The 24,500-nt window shown below is 40.1% G+C and overlaps 1 protein-coding gene across 1 annotated transcript in view; it reads right to left on the bottom strand.

Moving 5' to 3' along the window:
* The window catches only part of KIF5B (kinesin family member 5B), a 50,496-nt gene that overhangs the window by 12,229 nt on the left and 13,767 nt on the right, over window positions 1-24,500 (bottom strand). Inside the window, exons 3-18 of the mRNA XM_004049238.5 lie at window positions 22,022-22,095; window positions 20,961-21,065; window positions 20,407-20,455; window positions 19,754-19,809; window positions 19,110-19,197; window positions 18,844-18,968; window positions 17,456-17,560; window positions 17,086-17,231; window positions 16,255-16,403; window positions 15,393-15,586; window positions 14,257-14,325; window positions 12,261-12,467; window positions 9,608-9,751; window positions 1,656-1,844; window positions 943-1,060; window positions 8-69 (exon numbers count right to left, since the gene is read on the bottom strand). Of these exons, the coding sequence (XP_004049286.1) occupies window positions 8-69; window positions 943-1,060; window positions 1,656-1,844; window positions 9,608-9,751; window positions 12,261-12,467; window positions 14,257-14,325; window positions 15,393-15,586; window positions 16,255-16,403; window positions 17,086-17,231; window positions 17,456-17,560; window positions 18,844-18,968; window positions 19,110-19,197; window positions 19,754-19,809; window positions 20,407-20,455; window positions 20,961-21,065; window positions 22,022-22,095 (1,880 nt within the window). The remainder of the gene's footprint in view (window positions 1-7; window positions 70-942; window positions 1,061-1,655; window positions 1,845-9,607; window positions 9,752-12,260; window positions 12,468-14,256; window positions 14,326-15,392; window positions 15,587-16,254; window positions 16,404-17,085; window positions 17,232-17,455; window positions 17,561-18,843; window positions 18,969-19,109; window positions 19,198-19,753; window positions 19,810-20,406; window positions 20,456-20,960; window positions 21,066-22,021; window positions 22,096-24,500) is intronic.

Raw genomic sequence — 24,500 nt, 5'->3', positions numbered from 1 at the left:
AACTTGCCTTAACTTCATTTGCAGTCTGAACCTTATTTAAGTGCTCCTTTTCCATTTCATGGACTTTCTCTGTTTGAATAGAGAGAAAATAGAAGAGTGAAATAAGCCTTTAAGGTTCCTCATATAAACCAAGGAGCAAATGGATTTTACAATAAGCATTTTCCTTAGCAATATTCAACTTCAAATTACCCAAATGTCACCTGCTCTCCAAGTTCAATGACATGTAGACTAGTATACAAGTTACATCCATTGTGTTGGTATTATGTATTCCTTTATGGTTTGTTTGTTTGTTTTTTTTTTTTTTTGCCTAATCCAGAACAGATTAGTTAAGGGAATGGTAAAGAAATGAGATAACTCCTAAGTCCCCTATGTTAAGACACACACACACACACACACACACACACACACACACTGCTTCATAACTGTGGGAAATCCCCAGATTGGCTATTTCCATATTCAAACAAAATCTTAAACAAATATATATATATGTTTTGACAGGCACAGTGGCTCATGCCTGTAATCCCAGGACTTTGGGAGGCCAAGGCAGGCAGATCACGAGGTCAGGAGATCAAGACCATCCTGGGTAACACGGTGAAGCCCTGTCTCTACAAAAAAGGTAAAAAATTAGCCAGGCGTGGTGGCACGCGCCTGTGGTCCCAGCTACTAGGGAGGCTGCGGCAGGAGAATCACTGGAACCCAGGAGGTGGAGGTTGCAGTGAGTCAAGATAGTGCCACTGCACTCCAGCCTGGGCAACAGAGTGAAGACTCCGTCTCAAAACAACAAAAAAAAATATGTTTCAAAGCAACATTAATATGTATGATTTGTTTACCATTCCAAATCAGCCATATTTCTACTATTTCTTTCAGTGTGAATATTAAGTTTACTACAATTATACTAAAATAAGAACACAGATGTAACTCATAAGCAGTTGGAAGCTATACCTTGTGCTCGAAGCTGGACTAGTTCTTCACTGAGGGCATCAACAGATTCCTCCAGCTGTCTTTTCTTTTGTTCCACATTTTGAAGGTATTCAGTCAATGACTTGATTTTGGCTTCATGCTTTTGGAAAAAATATACTGATATGAAGTGGAAAACATATCTCATGCACACACTTTAAGAATATTTGACAGTAAACACTTCATTATCTATATATGATAAATTTGGGAATATTTAAAACTAAAATATTCAGGAGCCAATTTTGAAATGTTAAAGAATGTAATCAATTAATTCATTGGTGATCATAACTTGCAAACTAAGGCACTGAAGACTCAAATATGAAATACTAATTTTACAGATACCGCCATCTAACGTTACCATCTTCCCTCCTTGTGAAATTCTGATAGTGGTGAATGGCCCCATTCATTCAGTTGCCAAGCCAGGAAACTGGTTCCCTGCAGTTTTGCCCACCCTGGAATTCTGGAGTCTTTAACAAGTTACCACCAGTCACATCATTCTGGTAAATTTCTATACATAACCCATATTTATGTTAGGCAAATATAACTCAGTTAAATCATTCAAATTTACTGCAGCTAGACTAGGAAAAAAACAACTAAATTTCACCTATAGACACATATTTTTCTGATAACTTGTATAATAAATAAAATTTCTATGTGGCTGTTTCAAAAAAATGAATAAACTTTGTTCTATAACATACTTGAGAGATACGAAGCTGACATGCTGCTAACTCCTTTTCATTTTCTTCCATTTTTTTGTTGCTCTCAGTTTGTGTGCTTTCTAACTGCTTGCAACGTTTCACCATGGTTTTTACTTCTGACTTCATTTTGCTAATGTAGAGTCTTGCAACAGTGAACTCTTCATCTATCATGCCAGTTCCCTCAGGCTGCTGTGAGGAAAAAGTAAAATAAAAAATTAAAGCCAAAAATGTTCAATGTGTGTTTTCCCAATTAGGCTATAAAATCTTTTTATAAAATATATTTTAGTATTACTCAATATTCATACAAAGTCTGGATCTTATTTTTTTTCTTTTATTACTGTTTTCAACGAAAGGTAAATAAACACAGCTTACTTTTTGCCTTCCTTTTTTTAAAAACTGAGAATAACGTTAATACGTGCCAACAAGAAAAATAAATAAATGTAAACCTAAAGAAAACACAAAAATACAACCAAACTAATAAATTCTGCCTCTTTCAATTTTTTCACTTCCTCTTTACAGGACCTCTTCAGTAAATTCATTGTTAATCATGTGCACGTTCAGCTTAAAATTTAACAAGAGGATGTTTAGGTGGCAGGGAAAGGATGAACTTTAAGCTCAACCAGAAGGAATTGTGGTCACTGTATATTCCTTCACCTTCAGGAAGAAATAAAACTGTGCAGATGACATGATTAAGTTTACATGTAAAGTCAAAAGACCCTGAATAGCTAGCACAACACTAAGGACAAAAAAAGTCACAGGACTTGACACTATGCAACTTACTGTAAAGCTATAATAATCAAAACAGTACAGTGCTGGCAAAGAACAGATGAACAGGTTAACAGAACAGAACAAAGAGCCCAGGAATAAAACCACAAAATACAGTCAACTGATCTCTGACAAAGGTGCAAAGGCAATTTGATGGAGAGAGGACAGTCTCTTCAACTGGACATCCAGATGTGAAACAATGAATCCTGGTACAGACCTTACCCCTTTCAGAAAAATTAACTCCAAATGGATCATAGATCTAAATGTAAATGCAAAACTAAAAAAAAAAACTTTTAACATAGGAGAAAATCTAGGTGATACTGGGTTTGGTGACAAATTTTTAAATACAATACCAAAAACACAATCTATTAATGAAAAACTTGGTAAGTTGGACCTCATTAAAATTAAAAATTTTTAGTCTCAAAAAATGACGTTGAGAGTAAAAAAAAAAAAAAAGCCACAAACTGAGAAATAATGCAAAACACTATCTGATAAAAGACTTATATCCAAAACATAGGAAGAACTCTTAAAACTCAACAATAGGAGGCCAGGTATGGTGGCTCACGCCTGTAATCCCAGCACTTTGGGAGGCTGACGCGGGCGGATCACCTGAGGTCAGGAGTTCAAGACCAGCCTGGCCAACATGGTGAAACCCCGTCGCTACTAAAAATACAAAAAATTAGCCAGGCATGGTAGTGGGAGCCTGTAGTCCCAGCTACTCGGGAGGCTGAGGCAGGAGAATCGCTTGAACCCAGGAAGAGGAGGTTGCAGTGAGCCGAGATCATGCCACTGCACTCCAACCTAGGCGACAGAGCGAGACTCCATCTCAAAACAAAACAAAACAAAACAAAACTCAACAACAGGGCCAGGCGCAGTGGCTCATGCCTGTAGTCCCAGCACTTTGGGACGCTGAGGCGGGCGGACCACCTGTAGTCAGGAGTTCGAAACCAGCCTGGACAATATGGTGAAATCCCATCTCTACTAAAAATACAAAAATTAGCCAGGCATGGTGGTACGCGCCTGTGGTCCCAGCTATTTGGCAGGCTGAGGCAGAAGAATCACTTGAACCCAGGAGGTGGAGGTTATGGTGGGCCAAAATCATGCCACTGCACTCCAGCCTGGGTGACAGAGCGAGACTCCGTCTCAAAAAAAAAAAAAAGAAAACCTCAACAATAAGACAAAACACAAATGCAAATTAAAATGACAATAAAATAACACCATACATTAGTAAAATCCCAAGAAACTGACAAGAGCAAACACTGGCAACGATGTGGAACAGCAGACTCTCATTCATGGCTGATAGGAATGCAAAATGTTTCCACCACTTTGGAAAACCATTTGGGAGTTCCTTACAAAGCTAACATAGTCATAACATACAACCTAGCACTTCTAGGTATTTTTACTCAACTGAATTGAAAATTTATCTCCAAAGAATAACTTACACATGAATTATTATTTTTTTTTTTTGGAGACAGAGTCTCACTCTGTCACCTAGGAAGGAGTGCAGTGGTACCATCTTGGCTCACTGCAACCTCCACTTCCTGGGCTCAAGCAATTCTCGTGCCTTAGCCTCCCGAATAGCTGGGACTATAAGCGTGCACCACTATGCCTGGCTAGTTTTTTTATTTTTTGTAGAGATGGGACTTCACCACTTTGGCCAGGCTGGTCTCAAACTCCTGGCCTCAAGTGATCTGCCCGCCTCGGCCTCCCGAAGTGCTGGGATTACAGGCATGAGCCACCATGCTCAGCCTACACACGAATGTTTATAGCAGCTTTATTCATTAATTGCCAAAACCTCAAAGTAACCACATAGGTGAATGGATAAACAAACCATGGTACATTCATATCATGGAATATAATTTAGTGATTTAAAAAAATGATCAAGCCATGAAAAGCCATGGAAGAATCTTAAATGCATACTGGTAAGTGAAAGAAACTAGCTGAAAGGGCTACATATACATACTGTATGATTCCAACTATATAACATTTTGGAAACAGCAATACTATAGAGATAGTAAAAACATCAGTGGTTGCCAGAAGTTCAAGAAGTAGAGGTGAATAGCAAAAACACTGGGAATTTGTTAGGGTGGTGTGGGAACTATTCTAAATACCGGACCTATAATATTATGCACTCCTTAAAATCCACACAACTATAGAATACAATGAGTTCAACAATCATTGTAAACTGTAACATAAAACTGTAAACTGTAACTTAAGAACAACAACAGGCCGGGCGCAGTGGCTCATGCCTGTAATCCCAGCACTTTGGGAGGCCGAGGTGGGCAGATCAAGAGGTCAGGATATCAAGACCATCCTGGCTAACACGGTGAAACTCCATCTCTACTAAAAATACAAAAACAAAATTATCCAGGCGTGGTGGCACACGCCTGTAATCCTAGCTACTCGGGAGGCTGAGGTGGGAGAATGGCGTGAACCTGGGAGGCGGAGCTTGCAGTGAGCCAAGATCGCACTACTGCACTCCAGCCTGGGAGACACAGCGAGATTCCGTCTCAAAAAAAAAAAAAAAAAGTAGCGCTCTAACAGAGCTTATATATGATGAGAGGAAAAGAATTACTTGTTAATGACAAAAATACTGAGGATCCTTTTTTTTTTAAATTAGAATAGCTATTTGCAAAGACGACTTATTTTCAAACTGCTATGGTATAGTGGAAAAAAAAAATTTAGTAGTCATGGAACCTGGATTTCATCCCTCTGCCACTAAACATAAGCCATTCCACTCTCTCTTTACACTTTTTAACTTAAATCATAATTATTTGAACATAAAATATAAGATTTGTCTAAAAAGTTGCAAATCTACAACGCAAATTTTGAACAACATCTCTCTGGTGTTCTGCGATATGAAATAAATGTACTTTTCCATCCTAGAGATTTCTCTACATCTCACATTACTTCACCATAAACAGAATAGGGGAGAAATGTTCAGACTGATGGTGAAGGGAAAGCAAGTCAAGTGGCCCCATAGTGAGTCCACTGAAGAAATAACATATGAAGAGTCATGAGAATCCTTGCCTCCATCAACAAACATTAACTTTTATTTTGTTGATTTTATCTTTTATTCTTTTTGTATTTTTTAAAAATATTTTCTTTTTCTTCATTTTTAAACTGAAGAATCAGTTAACAGCAAACAGCAACATTAAACAATACAACAGATGGAAATGTGTACTCCATATTGAAAACTTTTACGTCAGTTCCAACTCTGGTTAACAGACTGAGCTTTTTAGTAGGCTCTCAATATAAACCCAAGTGTATATGCTCTCTTTGTATTGTAATTAGGCTTTAATCAAAAAGGTAAAGCCTAAACAGCTACTGCAACATACAAATCTTTCATGTTATATGCATGGTTTTTCAGTTAAGAGTCTTAGTTTGGTTCTTTGGTCTTAGTTTTTAAATCTACCACCAAGTCAAATGCCTAATGCTAACAACCAATATTAGTATCTTTAAAAAGATTAGGACAAAGAGGTATAAAGAAAATATGGCCATATTTTGAAAACTGAAAACTCTAGAGTTCATTGTATTATTCTCTCTACTATTATATGTTTGAAATTTTTCACACTAAAATAAAAAAGAATTAAGAAAGCAGAGCTCATCTTTAACTTTTCTTTAAATATTTAAAGCAACCGCTCTCCCTCTCCCTCTCCCTCTTCCCTCTCCCCTCTCCCCTCTCCCCTCTTTCGACGGTCTCCCTCTGATGCCGAGCCGAAGCTGGACGGTACTGCTGCCATCTCAGCTCACTGCAACCTCCCTGCCTGATTCTCCTGCCTCAGCCTGCCGAGTGCCTGCGATTGCAGGCGTGCACCGCCCCGCCTGACTGGTTTTCGTATTTTTTTGGTGGAGACGGGGTTTCGCTGTGTTGGCTGAGCTGGTCTCCAGCTCCTAACCGCGAGTGATGTGCCAGCCTCGGCCTCCCGAGGTGCCGGGATTGCAGACAGAGTCTGGTTAACTCAGTGCTCAATGGTGCCCAGGCTGGAGTGCAGTGGTGTGATCTCGGCCCGCTACAACCACCTCCCAGCCGCCTGCCTTGGCCTCCCAAAGTGCCGAGATTGCAGCCTCTGCCCGGCTGCCGCCCCGTCTGGGAAGTGAGGAGCGTCTCCGCCTGGCCGCCCATCGTCCGGGATGTGAGGAGCCCCTCTGCCTGGCTGCCCAGTCTGGAAAGTGAGGAGCGTCTCTGCCCGGCCGCCATCCCATCTAGGAAACAAGGAGCGCCTCTTCCCGGCCGCCATCACATCTGGGAAGTGAGGAGCCTCTCTGCCCGGCCGCCCATCGTCTGAGATGTGGGGAGCACCTCTGCCCTGCCGCCCAGTCCGGGATGTGAGGAGCGTCTCTGCCCGGCCACCCCGTCTGAGAAGTGAGGAGACCCTCTGCCTGGCAACCGCCCCGTCTGAGAAGTGAGGAGCCCCTCCGCCCGGCAGCCCCTCCGCCCGAGAAGTGAGGAGCCCCTCCGCCCAGCAGCCACTCCGTCTGGGAAGTGAGGAGCGTCTCCGCCCGGCAGCCACCTCGTCCGGGAGGGAGGTGGGGGGGTCAGCCCCCCACCCGGCCAGCCACCCCGTCCGGGAGGGTGGTGGAGGTATCAGCCCCCCGCCCGGCCAGCCACCCTGTCCGGGAGGTGAGGGGCGCCTCTGCCCGGCCGCCCCTACTGGGAAGTGAGGAGCCCCTCTGCCCGGCCAGCCGCTCCGTCCGGGAGGGAGGTGGGGGGGTCAGCCCCCCGCCCGGCCAGCCGCCCCGTCCAGGAGGGAGGTGGGGGGGGTCAGTCCCCCGCCCGGCCAGCCGCCCCGTCCGGGAGGGAGGTGGGGGGGTCAGCCCCCCGCCCAGCCTGCCGCCCTGTCCGGGAGGGAGGTGGGGGTTCGGCCCCCCGCTGGCCGGCCACCCGGTCCGAGAGGTGAGGGGCGCCTCTGCCCGGCCACCCCTACTGGGAAGTGAGGAGCCCCTCTGCCCGGCCAGCCGCTCTGTCTGGGAGGGAGGTGGGGGGGGTCAGCCCCCCGCCCGGCCAGCCACCCCGTCCGGGAGGTGAGGGGCACCTCTGCCCGGCCGCCCCTACTGGGAAGTGAGGAGCCCCCCCGCCCGGCCAGCCGCCCCGTCCGGGAGGGAGGTGGGGGGGTCAGCCCCCCGCCAAGCAAGCCGCCCCGTCCGGGAGGTGAGGGGCGCCTCTGCCCGGCCGCCCCTACTGGGAAGTGAGGAGCCCCTCAGCCCGGCCAGCCGCCCCGTCCGGGAGGGAGGTGGGGGGGGTCAGCCCACCGCCCAGCCTGCCGCCCTGTCCGGGAGGGAGGTGGGGGGTCAGCCCCCCGCCTGGCCAGCCGCCCCGTCCGGGAGGGAGGTGGGGGGGTCAGCCCACTGCCCAGCCTGCCGCCCTGTCCGGGAGGGAGGTGGGGGTTCGGCCCCCCGCCTGGCCAGCCGCCCCATCCGGGAGGTGAGGGGCGCCTCTGCCCGGCCGCCCCTACTGGGAAGTGAGGAGCCCCTCTGCCCGGCCAGCCGCCCCGACCAGGAGGGAGGTGGGGGGGGTCAGCCCCCTGCCCGGCCAGCCGCCCCGTCCGGGAGGTGAGGGGCACCTCTGCCCGGCCGCCCCTACTGGGAAGTGAGGAGCCCCTCTGCCCAGCCACCACCCCGGCTTGGAGGTGTACCCAACAGCTCATTGAGAACGGGTCATGATGACAATGGCGGTTTTGTGGAATGGAAAGGGGGGAAAGGTGGGGAAAAGATTGAGAAATCGGATGGTTGCCGTGTCTGTGTAGAAAGAGGTAGACATGGGAGACTTTTCATTTTGTTCTGTACTAAGAAAAAATTCTTCTGCCTTGGGATCCTGTTGATCTGTGACCCTACCCCCAACCCTGTGCTCTCTGAAACATGTGCTGTATCCACTCAGGGTTGAATGGATTAAGGGCGGTGCAAGATGTGCTTTGTTAAACAGATGCTTGAAGGCAGCATGCTCGTTAAGAGCCATCACCACTCCCTAATCTCAAGTACCCAGGGACACAAACAGTGCGGAAGGCCGCAGGGTCCTCTGCCTAGGGAAACCAGAGAACTTTGTTCACTTGCTTATCTGCTGACCTTCCCTCCACTATTGTCCTGTAACCCTACCAAATCCCCCTCTGCGAGAAACACCCAAGAATGATCAATAAAAAAAAAAAAAAAAAAAAAAGAAACATAGATAGTCTGAACTGGGATGTGCTGTAAGTATAAAATAGACACCAGATTACAAAGACACTATACAAAAAGAATGTAAAAATATCATATATTTGTATTAACTGAATGTTATATATTTTAGATTTATTGAGTTAAATATAGTATTAAAATTAAAAAAAAAAAAAAAAAGCAACCACAAGCCCATTCATTATAAATTTATTCCCTGAGCTAATCTCTTTTTTTTTTTTTTTTTTCCCCAGATAGGGTCTCACTGTTGCTCAGGCTGGAGTGCCATGGCACAAACATGGTTCACAGCATCTTTAACCTCCTGCCTCAGTCTCTTAAAATAGCTGGGACTACAGGCACGTATCACCATGCCTACATGCTAGGCTAATTTTTAAGTTTTTTGTAGGGACAAGGTCTTGCCACGTTGCCCAGGCTGGTCTCGAACTCCTGGGCTCAAGTGATCCTCCTGCCTTGGCCTCCCAAAGTGCTGGGATTACAGGCTTGAGCCACTATGTCTGGTCCCTGAACTAATCTTAATTGTTGTTCCAATCATTTCACTTATGGAAATTTATTAACGTAATTTTTAAGCGCGAATTTTTTTTTTTTTCTGGAGACAGCATCTTGATCTGTTGTGCAGGCTGGAGTGTAGTTGCACGATTGCAGCTCACTGCAGCCTTGACCTCCCAGGCTCAAGCAATCCTCCCACCCCAGTAGCTGGGACTACAGGCACACACCACCATGCCAGGCTCATTTTTGTATTTTTTGTAGAGACAGGGTTTCGCCACATTGCCCAGGTTGGGGAAAATGTTATAGTAAAGAATCAAACATGAGGTCCAATAAATGCCGCCTACTGAATTTACCTATTTGGGTGCCCTTATTCTCTTGCTCTCTCCTGATCTATTTAAAATGCAGTTAATAACATCTACTACACGACTGTTTGTGAGGATGAGATCATGAATACGAAAAGAACTTTACAAAGTATTAGTAGTAAACAAAAGTGCCAGTGTATACAGATAATTGTCCTTAATAGTTATTATATTTACCTTTACATCATTATTTCCCACAGCAATTCCTATTTCTGCAAGGTCTTTTAGTAAAGATGCCATCATCTCAGCTGCTCGTTTTTTCTGGTGGTTGGTCATTTCCTTAAGTTTCTGAAGCTCAGCATCTATACTCGCTAAAGTTGCCTAAGAGAACCCAAAACAAAAAGTATAGTTAAATCTACTACATGAAAATTCAAATCAAATACTCAATAGGTGTTTCAAGTTTTACACCAAGCCCTTACGAAACCATGTCTTTTCTGCTTTCATTTTTCTTGAACGATTATCTACCAGGTTCTGGGCTCCCAGCTCAAACTTAAAAAATATTTTAGACCTAACAGGCTATGGTAAAAGTAGCCACATTGTTTTCAATTAAGAGCAGGCAGTTTCTGTTATTTCACTAAATTCCTGAGATTGAATATTTTCTGTCTAAAAATGGGAAGCCTCAAATTTAACTAGATTTGATTATCATTTATTACTATATTATGTCTTATCTTTAGAAAGTGAGTCAGCAAATTAACGTTACAATGACACTGTTTTCTAGATGGTTAGTATGCTTTCTTCATCTACTTTCTATATACTTACTCACTGGAAAGAATCCATGTGATAATACTATGATACAGGCAATTATCCAGGAGCTAGTGTTAAAGTAATATTATCTGAGTTTAATGACTATCATTATAAATCTCAAATCATAGCTGGCTTAACAGCTACAAAATCACCAAATTTTGAAAAGTCCAACCCAGTTTGGTGCCCACTTTAAAATAACTCATATGGCAGAACAGATACAAGGTGAGCATCCCCACTCCGAAGTGCTCCAAAATCTGGGACTTTTTGAGTGCTTGCATGATGCTCAAAGAAAATGCTCACTGAAGCATTTTGGACTTGCCAATTAGAAATGCTCAACTGGTAAGTACAATGCAAACATTCCAAAATCTGAAATGCTTGGGGCTTCTGTATTTGTAATGCCTGTACTATACTGTATTTGTAATGCCATTTATTGACTTTTCATCAGTATCTTTTAGTAAAGATGCCATCATTCCAACTGCTTATTTCTTATGGTAGTTGTCATTTCCTTAAGTTTCTGAGTATCAGCAGAGTGTGTATCCACCCAGGTTAATCTACAATATGATACCAATTATCTTCAAGTCTCATAATATAGCATGCTTCTACCATAATTGTTTAAATTACCAGATACTTTCTCTAACTGAACAGCAACACTGTCTAAGCATATAAACAGATGCTAAACACTAGGGATTTCTAACTCCTATTATCAATGTAATGCTGATAGATTTCAGCTCCACAAGTGAAACATAAATATAACTGTCTTAAAGACTAAAATCAGCAGCCAAGGACCACTTTTCAGAGTCGTAAAAAACTCCTGTTATTCTTTCATACAACAATTAGCTTTGTTAATAATGCAAATCAGTAAGAGTTAGTTATAATGATGTCTTAGATCTGTACAGTACTGAATGTTAACTTCAAGCTAACTGTAACTTTGTAGATTAAAAAGAGAAAAGGAACTTATAGGGGCAGGAAACCTTTTAAAAGCATTATTTTGTACTGTTGACTGCTTTCTTTTAGACAAGTTAATGTGAGCAGGGAAATAAGTGGTGGACATGGGTCCTGAGTGCAACTCTAGATGCCGATTTCTAAACAAGAAGCTAGCATTAACCACAACAAAACCACAAAATAGCTCCTCCATTATGATGCTGAAACATTCACAGCTATGTATTATTTCTGTCATCACTGTTGGAGGTTGGCGATGTCTGTCCTGTATCAATTTTCAGCAAGTAAAAATCTCCATCTAGTCGCCAGGCGCGGTGGCTCACGCCTGTAATCCCAGCACTTTGGGAGGCTGAGGCGGGTGGATCACCTGAGGTCAGGAGCTCAAGACCAGCCTGGCCAACATGGTGAAACCCTGTTGCTACTAAAAATACAAAATGAGCCGGGCGTGGTGGCGGGCGCCTGTAATCCCAGCTACTCGGGAGACTGAGGCAGGAGAATCATTGAACCCAGGAGGCAGAGGATGCAGTGAGCCGAGATTGCGCCATTGCACTCCAGCCTGGGCAACCAGAGTGAAACTTTGTCTCAAAAAAAAAAAAAAAAAAACTCCATCTATTGGGGAACCACTACACTGTGCTAAGAAGGCACTGTTCCACGCAGTGGAAATGTAACAGTAAGTAAAACATAAATTATGTTAAGTTACATATCCTTACATCTATTCCAAATAATTCAGTTGATTAAATAGCATTTTAATTTGTATTGCATATTTAATTTATTGTTTGAACAATCATCTAATAGCTTTATTGGGCAACTAGCAGCTTTAAATTATTTTTCCTTTAACATTAGTAGTAACATTAGATTCTACATGCTATATACTAAATTAAAAAAAAATTTAAAAAAATTAGGAGTAGCAAACATCCTCTAAAACAGCATTTAAATTAGATATTAACAGACCTTTAGGAACTAAGATAACTGTCTTCCTCCACCTCTAAGGCTTCATATACAGAAAGAAATGAAGTTGAAACCCGAGTCCTTGAAAATTGATGTTATCGATATTTGACTTACATAGAAAAGTAAGTTATTTAAGTAGTTTTTAGGTTAAGAATACTTGTACTAAAGCATTAAAAAAGAAAATAAAACTATATCCTACCGATTTCTGATTCAATTCATCACTAAGCAATTCATATTCCTTAGTTTTGTCTTCAACTTCCTGAGACTTCTGATCATAATTGACAGCAAGTTCTTCTAGGGCCTGTAAAACTTCTTTCACTTCTTCTTTAGAGGCATCATTTTCTGCTTGAAGGCGATTCAGCTCAGCTTGCATATTGTCTTGATCCCTTCTGGTAGATGCCAAAAGCTACAGGACAGAAAATAATTTATTTTCCCCAAAAGTATAAAAAAAAACACCCATGAAGCTTCACCATTTGTCAAGAACAAATGGAGTGAAATATGGATGGTATTCAGTGTGGCAACATTTATTCATTAAACAGATTTACTAAATGTCAACTATGTGCAGGCACTGTGCTGGATGCTGCAAGGCAGAAAGAAAATCAAAGACTGTGTGTTTAAGGAACACAGTAGAAGAGAAGATAGGCACATGAATAAGTGCAGTACAAGATAGAAGGTCAGAACCATAAGAGAGGGACAGGACAGATAAAGTGCTTAGTAATACAGGAAAGAGTATTCATTCATGGAGAAGTTGGCTAGGAGAGATCGACTGCAGTCACATGCAAATTAATGTAATAAAGGAAAATGGCATTCTACAAGAGTTGCTTAAAAATTTAGATTTGGGCCAGGCGGGGTGGCTCACGCCTGTAATCCCAGCATTTTGGGAGGCCGAGGTGGGCGGATCACAAGGTCAGGAGTTTGAGACCAGCCTGACCAACATGGTGAGATCCCGTCTCTACTAAAAATACAAAAAAATTAGCCAGGCGTGGTGGCGGGCGCCTGTAATCCCAGCTACCCGGGAGGCTGAGGCAGGACAATCACTTGAAACCAGAAGGCAGAGGTTGCAATGAGCCGCGATTGTGCCACAGCACTCCAGCCTGGGCAACAACAGTGAAACTCCGTCTCAAAAAAAAAAAAAAAAAAAAATTTAGATTTGCTTTCAGCAACAAGTGATGACATTTGTGCTATGCCGTAGAAAAACCTGGTATCAGCCAGGTGCAGTGGCTCACACCTGTAATCACAGCACTTTGGGAGGCCGAGGCGGGTGGATCACCTGAGGTCAGGAGTTGGAGACCAGCCTGGCCAACATGGTGAAACCCCCTCTCTACTAAAAATACAAAAATTAGCTGGGCATGGTGGCAGGCGCCTGTAATCCCAGCTACTTGGGAGGCTGAGGCAGAAGAATCGCTTGAACCTGGGAGGTGGAGGTTGCAGTCAGCCAAGATCACGCCGCTGCACTCCAGCCTGGAGAACAAGAGCAAGACTTCACCTCAAAAACAAAAACAAAACCTGGTATCAGCACATAAAATCTGAACTGCAGGGATGCCAAGAGACTGGTCAGGAGAACACCATAATCATCCACATTAGTGGCTCTCCTGTAGGGATATCTGGAAATCTGTGGGAGTGTTAATAATAGGGTAGAATGCTAATGGCATTTAGGAGTAGAGACCAGGAATGTTTAATGTCGTATAATGCAAAGGACAGAATAACATAAATTATCCAATGCAAAATATCAATAGTGCCCCTTTGAGGAATAATGCTATAGTTGAAATATGAAATGCTATAGTTGAAAGATGATCTGACCAGGATTAAGTTCACTGATGGAGAGTATCTCTTTCTTACCGAAGCAGTCTTTGTCTTCACCCTGCCCACCACCCCCAAAAAAAAATTTAAAGGACTGCTTTTCAATTATCCCCCTGCTCTGCTGGGTGAGAAGATAAAATGAGGATCCAAAGTAAGTGACAAGAAGAGAAATGTCAAGAACCAGGATGAAAAAAAAGATGGCAGAAATGAACAACAGATTGTATCTGGGTAGATACGATGAACAAGTAAAAATTCATTTTATCCATGTGACATTCTTATTCCCACGAAGACAGTCATACCCAAAATTATACAACTATTAAAGACAAAGTCAGTGGGATTCAGAAAACAAAACTATAAAGCTTTTCTGGAAGCAATGTAAAAGGTATTCAACTCACCTCCTCCTGATCCAACATTTGCGTCTTCAGTTTCTCTACCAGTTGACTTTGCTGGTTAATTTCTTCATCCTAGAATTGTGAAGTATCCAGTTAACCAGTAGCTAACAACCTGGTTCTAGTTGTTTCCCAATACAGGTTATAAGATTACTACTCCCCAGAAATATTTCAAAACCATTTCTCTAAATTCAACATTGCTTATTTTAATCTCTTTTAAGAAAATGGCAAAACAAAAGGAATTTCTTTCAATTATCAATACTTATGGTCATGTACTTCGAACCTGCCATCTCTGCTTAAAATACATTAAAAATACCAACTTAAGAAAATATTTTCTTCTAATCTCTTTACTGCTCTTGTTCTTGCCTTCCATTCTATTACATTCTTAGTTTGCTATTATTCATACTATTGACATTACTTCTATATGCAAAGCAGGAAGATATTATTTCCACTCTATTGTGTTTCCCTTAATCTCTTACATCATCTTTTATTTGAGTCTTCAGAGCCCTGATTCTAACAGTTGGTATCACTGAGGCTCCCAATGACCCAATGCCAAATTTTCATTAGAACAGGGGTCCCCAAGCCCCCAGGCCACAAAGCAGTACTGGAAGCCTGTTAGGAACCAAGAAGCACAGCAGGAGGTGAGCAGCAAGCATTACCACTTGAGCTCCGCCTTCTGCCAGATCAGCGGCATTAGAATATCATTAAGAGCCCGAACTCTATTATGAGCTGCGCATGCAAGAGATCTAGGTTAGAGGATCCTTATGAGAATCTAATGCCTGATAATCCAAGGTGGAAGTTTCATCCCAAAACCATCTCCCCCACCTGATCCACAGAAAAACTGTCTTCCCTGAAACCAGTCCCTGGTGCCAAAAAGGTTGGGGACTGCTGCCTTATAAAGTTCTTTTAGCTTAAAAAGAGGGGGAAAAAAAGATACATGCTCATACAGTTTCCACACAGAAATTGAAATTATGACTTTTTATTTTGTTAATACAATAATTTTTACAAGATTAACAGAAATCAAGGAAGATGTATAAAGATCCTAAGTGCCCACAGCACTGAAATCAGAAAAGTTAGAAAATAAAAACACCCATGTCAATAGTATCCTAATATAAAACAGACCTAAATCAAGCAATACCTACCTTGTCATCAAGCTGTTTGTATAATTTAGCAATTTCTTCTTCACACTTTCTTCTTTCAGCATCAGTAAAATTTCCCATAACTCCAATTGCGGTTGCTGGTTTATCATTGGTAAGAGTAATATCTTTATCCACTGTGAAAGCTTCCAAGTTGGCTTTCTCTTTGTCAAACTGTTCATCAATAGGCACCGTCTCCCCTAAAATAAGAAAATAAAGTGGTTAATAAAAAAACGACATCTAAAGCTAATTTCAATTTCATTCGTTTAAAAAAAAATTTTTTTTTTTTTTTTTTTTTTTTTTTTTTTGAGACAGAGTCTCAATCTGTCACCCTGGCTGGAGTGCAGTGGTGCAATCTAGGCTCACTGCAACCTCTGCCTCCAGGGTTCAAGCAATTCTACTGCCTCAAGACTCCTGATTAGCTGGGATTACAGGCGCTCAGCACCATGCCAGGCTAATTTTGGTATTTTCAGTAGAGATGGGGTTTCAACATGTTGGCCAGGCTGGTCTCTAACTCCTGACCTCAAGTGATCTGCCCACCTTGGCCTCCCAAAGTGCTAGGATAACAGGCATGAGCCAGTGCATCCAGCCTCGTTCTTTTAAACTTTTTCTTCTCTGTGTTATTTTCAAATAATCTGTCTTCAAGTTCAGATTCTTCTGCTTAATTAATTCTACTACTGATGGTCTCTTGCATTTTGCTCATTTTATTTTTCAGCTCCAGGATTTCTATTAATTTTTTAAAAATTATTTCGATGTCTATTAAATTTCTTGATCTAGTCACTTACTGATTTTGCTGAACTATTTCTACGTTTCTATGCTCTAAATCTGTATTTAACAAACTTAAGATGACAAATTCTTAAGTTATTACCATTACGCCATCTGTTGAGTTCATTTTCAAGCCACTGAATAGTGTTCCGCAGGATCTTATTTTTTTCTTTTTCTTTTTCATACTTCTTTTTCCACTGTTCTGCAGTTAACTCCACATTGACACAAACTGTGTTCTTAATTGTTTTGGCCCTAAGAGATGTAATTGGAGGAAAAAAAGGATGAGACTGAAATTATTTTTAATTTTATCTATATGGAATATATGTATATATGGCTAAGAAACTTATGCTTGTCCAGTAATCTCTTAGACTAAATACTAAAAGCCGCAACATATGACGTTATTTACAACTCAACTAAATTTGAGTCTGCTCCAAAATCTGTGAATAGCTTAAAAAAAAAAAAATCAACAAACCACTAAAAATAAAAGACAAAGGCCTATATTTTTCCAATTTGTTTGCAAGGCTGAATTAAGAAATTACTGTTGAAAGTCAAAGACGGAATCATCATTACTGATTTTCCTAATCATCTCATACAGATTATATTAACCTGTCATGCATGTCTACAGGCCTAACAGAGGATTATGTTTGCCAGGCTTTGACCTCATTATTTGATTCAAATGCTTATTTTCTTTAATACCAAATTACAGCTTGTCACACAAATTTGACTAAAATTACATCTGCCTTTAATGTGTACTAAAACTTAAACCAAGCAGTCTAAAAATCAGACCCACCTTGTATTATCTGTCATCAATTCAAACTGAGTGTGTCTAGCACAAAACAGTAGGTACAGCTTGGAATAACAGCTCACATTTTCCTACATTTTATAAACAAAAGGTCTATCTAAATTTAGGTTTTGTACTTTCTTAACAACAAACCTTTGGCCAAATAAGAGTGTAGATTTTGTTTCAGACTCATTGTATGATGATGGAGAGCAGCAAATTACAATAGTGGTTCTACAGTTGCCACCTAATGAATCTTGAAGGATTCTTGTCATTTTACTATCTCGATATGGAACGTATGTCTGCATACAAAAACAAAGAAAGAAAACAAGACCAGTATAATAAAATGTTATTATAAAATAAACTCCCAAGACAACTAACTTACACTTACTGATTCAAACACATTGAATCTCAATCTCTCTCTTTCTCTCTCTCTCTCTCACATACACACCCATGCACACATATACACCTATATTTAAATAATGCCCCATAAGGTAGCAGGGAGATAGAAGACATGTATACTCACACTACCCTCAGCCAAAGCAGAAATAACATTTCCAAGAGCAGAAAGTGACTTGTTGATGTTTTTAGCTTCATCCAGCACAGCACCTTCAGCTCCAGTTTTACTAACCTATACATAAGATTTCAAAAGAATGAAACAAAATTACAAGTTTTTAATTTTCTTTACATTTTCTAAAATGTTCATATGTCATCAATAACCAGTAAAAAAGAAAAAAGAACATGAAAAGCTTCATGATCTGATTTGCCAAGCATTTACTCTTAGGTACCACCATTTCTTGAGTACTACTCTTAAGAGTCTGATTAGAGAGACATCAAATTTTATCTGTAGTTTGTAGGTACTCTTGAAAATACCCAATTTAAATGTAAATTTGTAGTTCATTCATCTGTTAGTCCCCTTTGCTACATTAGAAAACAGGAACCTTCTAAAATTGGCTAATGCATAATGTTGATGTTCTAACTGTTAGAAAACAGAGACTGAGTTTAAACACATTATATAAGCAAATCTGCTTCTTTTAAAAAAACATAAAATATCTAAATGTCTATGTTGTGGTGTTTTTCTTTTTCCTTTTTTTTTTTTTGGAGACTGAGTCTCACTCTGTCACCCAGGCTGGAGTGCAGTGGCTTGATCCCGGCTCACTGCAACCTCCGCTTCCCGGGTTCAACCAATTCTCCTGCCTCAGCCTCCCCAGTAGCTGGTATTATGGGCATGTGCCACCATGCCCAGCTAGTATCTATGTTAAAGATAGGTCAGAACAATAAACTAGCAATGTTGGCTGAAGAAATAGCTTAGGAGATTTCTCATATTAGATAATCTTTGAAAGATGTGTGTAAGACTTCAGAGTAGAACGGAATAGATATATCATTCTAAGCAGAAGAAACAAAACTAGCACAACAGCAAAAATGATCAGAGGTCCCTATTATAACATTCAAACTTAATTTGATATAGACTAGAATCAGACTGTATAGAATTGTAATAATGAAACAATCATCCAAAGGAAAGAAATAAGTCCAACCAAACCAGAAAAGACTAATGGATAGTTACCAGTTTTAATAGGGACCCCACTGCCAACATGGATAAAATACGTATCAAAAATTAGAAAAGGGATACCTAATAAAGTTTATAACAACATATGCTAAACAAGTTCTCACTATGAACATATCTTAAGTCATAGAAACCACTTATGGGTTGAACTAGAGTATGGTCAAACAACAGTAACTTGGAACTGATTATTCAGCTGATATCATAAAGCACTGGCATCAGCGATTACAAATCTCAGGTTACCAAATCCAGTTTGGTAAGTAAGATGCAACAATGAATCCTGCGTAACTCCCAACTCAAACTAAAGTTTACAAAGATGCTTAAATATTTGTCAAAATACATGAAGACTTTACCTTTTCACTACCAGCTAAATCAACCAGATAAAGTTTTCCACTCAGCTTTTGTTCCGTTTGTGTGTTCTCTTGTTTTACATTAATAAGAAATATACTGTGACTCCTAGAGCTATGTTCATTCATATCTGCAAGGAAATTACACAAACAAATATAAACAAACATGATTTCCCCTTAACAATTTCCCTGAAGCAATCTTATAATTAATCACCTGGATAAGGATATTTTAAGCTGGTTTTAAATCCTAACCAGTGTTATTTTCTACTTACTTGTAACTGCTACATGTCTGTTGGATTTTCCTTCATCTATGGTATCCATAACTTCATCTGGACTACATACAAAACGCTCTGTGCACCCCTGTGAAATAATTTTTAAAAATACGTTAATGTCTGGCCAACATGATAAAACCCTGTCTCTAATAAAAACACAAAAATTAGCCAGGCGCGGTGGCGGGTGCCTGTAATCCTAGCTACTTGGGAGGCTAAGGCAGGAGAATCTCTTGAGCCTGGGAGGCAAAGGTTGCGGTGAGCCGAGACCATGCCATGCACTCCAGCCTGAGCAACAGAGCGAGACTCCATATATTAAATAAATTGGCTCACGCCTGTAATCCCAGCACTTTGGGAGGCAGAGGCGGGTGGATCACGAGGTCAGGAGTTCAAGATCAGCCTGGCCAACATGGTGAAACTTCGTCTCTACTAAAAATACAAAAATTAGCTGGGCGTGGTGGCGCATGCCTGTAATCCCAGCTACTCAGGAGGCTGAGACAGGAGAACTGCTTGAACCCTGGAGGCAGAGGTTGCAGTGAGCTGAGATTGCACCACTGCACTCCAGCCTGGGCGACAGAGTGAGACTCTGTCTTAAAAAAAAAAAAAAAAGTATTACAGGGTTTTCTAGGCAACTGTACTATAAATACCTTTACATAGGGAACTCGGTTTTTGTCTTCATGAACTGAAAGGTTGGTCTTTGAAACTGAGAAAGAAAAACAAATGTTAGCAACATTCTCCTAAAACTCTTAACACTGGATATGAAATAACTGATAGGCTTTCCTGAGCAGCCTAACAGCAATAGTTGAACTCTAAAAAAATATTAAAACATTGCTCTAAAGCAGACCTTACAGACACAGCAGGAGATGTAAATAGAAACCAATGCAACAATATAGAATTTTAGGACCACTCCAACCTACCACCCACATTTTATAAACAAGAACATTAACCCTACCACCCACATTTTATAAACAAGAACATTAACCCTGAATGGTTCAATGATTTGCCTAAGGACAATGTATCTAATTGACAGTTGACAGAAGACTAGAACTCAGGGCTCAGATTATGTAACTCCCAGTCCAATGCTCTAATTACTACTACTAAGAAGTACCCATAAACATCGCTTTAAACTAGTTATTCTATTTAAAGGTATTCAACTAAAACTTTAGAAGAAAAAAAATTTTGTCTATTTCCAATAACTTAAGACAATTTCATATAGGTTACAAAGAAATAGTCTCACATCTATTATTAAAAAGGAATTAACAGATGTTATTTAAAACTGATTAGCAAGAATTTAACTTACCATCTAACAGGTCCCTTATCTTATCCAAATATATTTCAAAATATGAAACCTAAAGGGCAAATTTAAAAAAACACCAATCAACTAAAATTATATAACTTATTCGCATATTAATATTGAGGTCTGAGTGCTAGGCACTGTTTAGACTAGAGAGACAGTTATCAACATACCAGCCATAGCTCACATTCTAATGGGAAGACATAAATTAGCCAAATTAGCTTAGTTATTTAAGCAGTCTTCCCATTGGACATAAATTACATTATCTTCATCTAAAATGAATTAGAATAGTTTTATGTAGTAGAAACCTTCGAGTTCTGCAGTAAAGCAACCTCCTTTATTTTTTGGAGGAGGCTATAGACTTAATCATTTACGTTAGTTAACATTCCTGTTCATCTAATGGCAGATGAACAAAAATCCAAGTTTACTAACCTGAATGATCTTTCAACTGTACCTTTCCATAAAAACAATTTTTAAAATTAAAGAAACCAGCATTTACTATTTTTTAGAACGTTATTCTTGCTGTAAAATAAAATATAATCTTTCCTCAAGGAATTTACCTTAATATGAAATTCCAAATTTTCATCCATGGAGTAAATATAATTAAAAATATCTTGCACTATTCTTGGAATAATTCCCATGCCTTCTGGATCATGAAGTTTACCCTAAACAAAAAACAAAACTAGACTTCTTAAATAAATTATAAAATATGAAGTAAAAACAAAGAGTTTCAATCCACAACTTATAGTCAAGAAAGGACAGGAACTGTATTTTTGTGGAAACGGCTCTGTAAATACCTAAAAAATCCAATTCAACTATTACACATACACAGTACTGTACATCAACCACATGGGTTACCAACAGATCTTAACTCTTCATTTAATCACTAGATTTAGATTATCCATGCTTGTAAAATGTTCATTGTAAAATGAACATAATTAAAAAGGTTTTAGTTTCTTTCCATATAATTCTACATTGTTCCTTCTACTTCGAGGCAAATTCATGCAAATACTAGGATGTCCTTGTTCTCTATGACTTTATGAAAATCAGTAATATGAATCACACTAAAAGAAGCAGTCATTTACTTAATATAGTACACTCAAATAAATGATAAAAACAGATGCTCTTTAGCAGTGGCAGAAAATCACAGGCTGTTTTCTAGAAGCAAAGCTATAGTGGGTCCACATCTATTATTAACAGCAGCACTGATAATTATGGCAACATTCTTATCAGAGAAGAGTGACAGTTATTTTGAGGAAGGAGGAGCCAAAGAGAACAGGAAAAAGTTATTTATACTAAATAAAATCAACAACACCTAAGCATTCAAAATTTCCCATATAACAGGGTGACAGAAAATTCTTGTCTAAAATGTTAATAATTTTATGGTTATGCTAACTGATAAAACAGTCTCAAATATAATCTCAAATACAGGTATCCCTTACTATTTAAACTCAGGAACTGATTAGATTCCAACAATGATGTTACATGTATATTATTTGTATGAGAAAAGGCAATAAAGAGTAAATTAAAATGTTTATGCATGGTGAAATAATATCACAAATAATGAATGAATGCTGTATGCATTGCAAACTACATCTAAGTACAGATTATAAAACGTTACCTCCATTGTGTGTGTCTTCCCAGAGGATGTTTGTCCATATGCAAATATTGTTCCATTATATCCTTCAAGTACATCTATGAGAAAAGATTTTATAATTCAGGGGATTTTTTCCTTAAGCAAGATTCCTAAGAAATTACTTAAAACTATGGGATGACAGGGTAGAGAAAAGGTTAAAAAAAAAAAAAAAAGAAATTACTTAATGTTACAGGAAAATGTCAGATGTTTATTCCTAGTGAGGTATAAAACACCCTAAAACACACACACACACACACACACACACACACACACACACACACCCTCTTCCTAACCCTTGCATACTAAATTCTGTATAATAAAATATTTGTGGGAGTGGCTGGGTGCGGTAGCTCACTCCTGTAATCACAGCACTTTGGGAGGCCAAGGCAGGCAGATCACAAGGTCAGGAGTTCAAGCCTGGTCAGCATGGTGAAACCCTGTCTCTACTAAAAATACAAAAAATTAGCTGGGCTTGGTGGCGCGTGCCTGTAGTCCCAGCTACTCAGGAGGCTGAGGCAGGAGAATTGCCTGAACTGGGCAGGCGGAGGTTGCAGTGAGCCGAGATCGCGCCACTGCACTCCAGTCTGGGTGACAGAGTAAGACACCATCTCAAAAAAAAAAAAAATTAGCTGTACGTGGCCTGTAATTTCAGCTACTCGAAAGACTAAGGCACAAGAATCGCTTGAGCCCAGGAGAAGGAGGTTGCAGTGAGCTGACATCGAGCCACTGCACTCCAGCCTGGGTGACACAGTGAGACTCTGTCTCAAAAAAAAAAAACCAAAATTATTTGTGGAAAGAGTGGCAAGAAAGATTCAGATTTTCTTTATGCTAATATGAAAGACTCCATCAAAGTTTAGTACATAAAGGATTTATAAAGACATTAAAGGAAATATATAACAACAGTAATTTTCTTAGTGATGACCCATCTAAGCAATTTTCTCTGGACCCAGACTGCTTTCTGTGGTTAATTAAGAAACAAATTTTAAATTCCACTGCTTATAATAAAGAATCTCTTCTATCAGTGTACATCTCAAATGTCATTACATCTACACTCCAAAGCTTTATGTGACCAAAAAGAAAAAAATCCTCTGCCAATTTACATACAGATGAGATTTTAGAAACAAGACTAATTGATGGTTAATTAGTAGCTAATCCTCACAAACCCCGACCTTCCTCTTTATCCTACACACAAAGTGTAACACTCACTCCTACCTCAAAATCAATTACCAAGAAGTCCCTATGAAAAAAAATGTTATGAGACAGGGTCTCCCCTCTGTTCAGAGTGCAATGGCACAATCATAGCTCACTGGTCACTGCAGCCTCAACCTCTTGGGTGTAGTAAGCTGCCTGCTTCAGCTTCAAGTAGCCAGGACTAGAGGCACATGCCACCAGGCCTGGCTAATTCTAAAAAAAATTTTGTAGAGACAGGGTCTTGCTATGTTGCCCAGGCTGATCTCAAACTCCTGGGCTCAAACAACCCTCCTGCCTCACGCCTCACGAAGTGCTGGGATTACGGGCCTAAGTAAGCCCCTGCACCTGACCCTCCTATGAAATTTTTTTCTAGCCTCTGGCATTAACATTTAAATATATTCCTTTATTAGGTCAAAGGGGGGAAAAAGGCAATCCTTTGATTTCTGGCTTTCGAGGATTTTGTTTGTTGTTTTTGGTGACAAGAAAGGTACTATGAAATTACATTCTATTCTAGAGGAAGTCAAAACAAAAAGAGAAGCCTCTGTTGGAAACAGCATATAACAGTGAAAAGTAAACCAATAAGCAAGCCAATCCTTGTTTTTATTCATTATTTTAAAAAGAAAAAAATAACCCCAACATGGGCACAACTAACTGGATAACAGATTTCCTACAGAAACATTTATTAATGAGAAAAAAAGACATCATTACTAACTTCCCTGGGAAGATTTTAAGAGACTCCAAACATTTGAAACTTTCCTTCAAAATCTTTTTATTTTTGAGAAGGAAAGCAAAATTATTTCATGTATCACATTTACCTCTTCCTCTAACCCAATTCCACAACCCACCCCCAAAACATCTGGGTAAAAGTCTCATCCTATGTGTTCTTACAGTATCTGCATTTAATCATAACACTTACCAATGAGTATTCGGTCAGTTTACCTGTCTGCTTTACTCACTAGCCTGTCAACTCAAAGTCAGGACCGTGTTTAACTCCTAACACAGTGCCTGGCACTCCAGAGGAACTCAAACGCTTGCTGAATATTTATTACCATCACCAATGTACAGGATCTTTCTAAAGCCTCCCTCACCCTTTTAAATATACTTTTGCCATTCCTATGAGAAACAGAGGTGGACAACTCTGAAAAAGTATTACTTCTTTCATACTGTATCAACAGAAAAAACATATTTAGGTAGTGAGATAACAGTACATTACGTTTTAGAAAGTCACTTTGTATCTCCCTGAACTTCAGCCTCCCCAGCAAAATGACCACTT

Source organism: Gorilla gorilla, chromosome 8 (assembly GCF_029281585.2).
Source record: "Gorilla gorilla gorilla isolate KB3781 chromosome 8, NHGRI_mGorGor1-v2.1_pri, whole genome shotgun sequence".
Lineage (NCBI taxonomy): Eukaryota > Metazoa > Chordata > Mammalia > Primates > Hominidae > Gorilla > Gorilla gorilla.
This window is presented reverse-complemented; position numbering and strand designations above follow the sequence as displayed.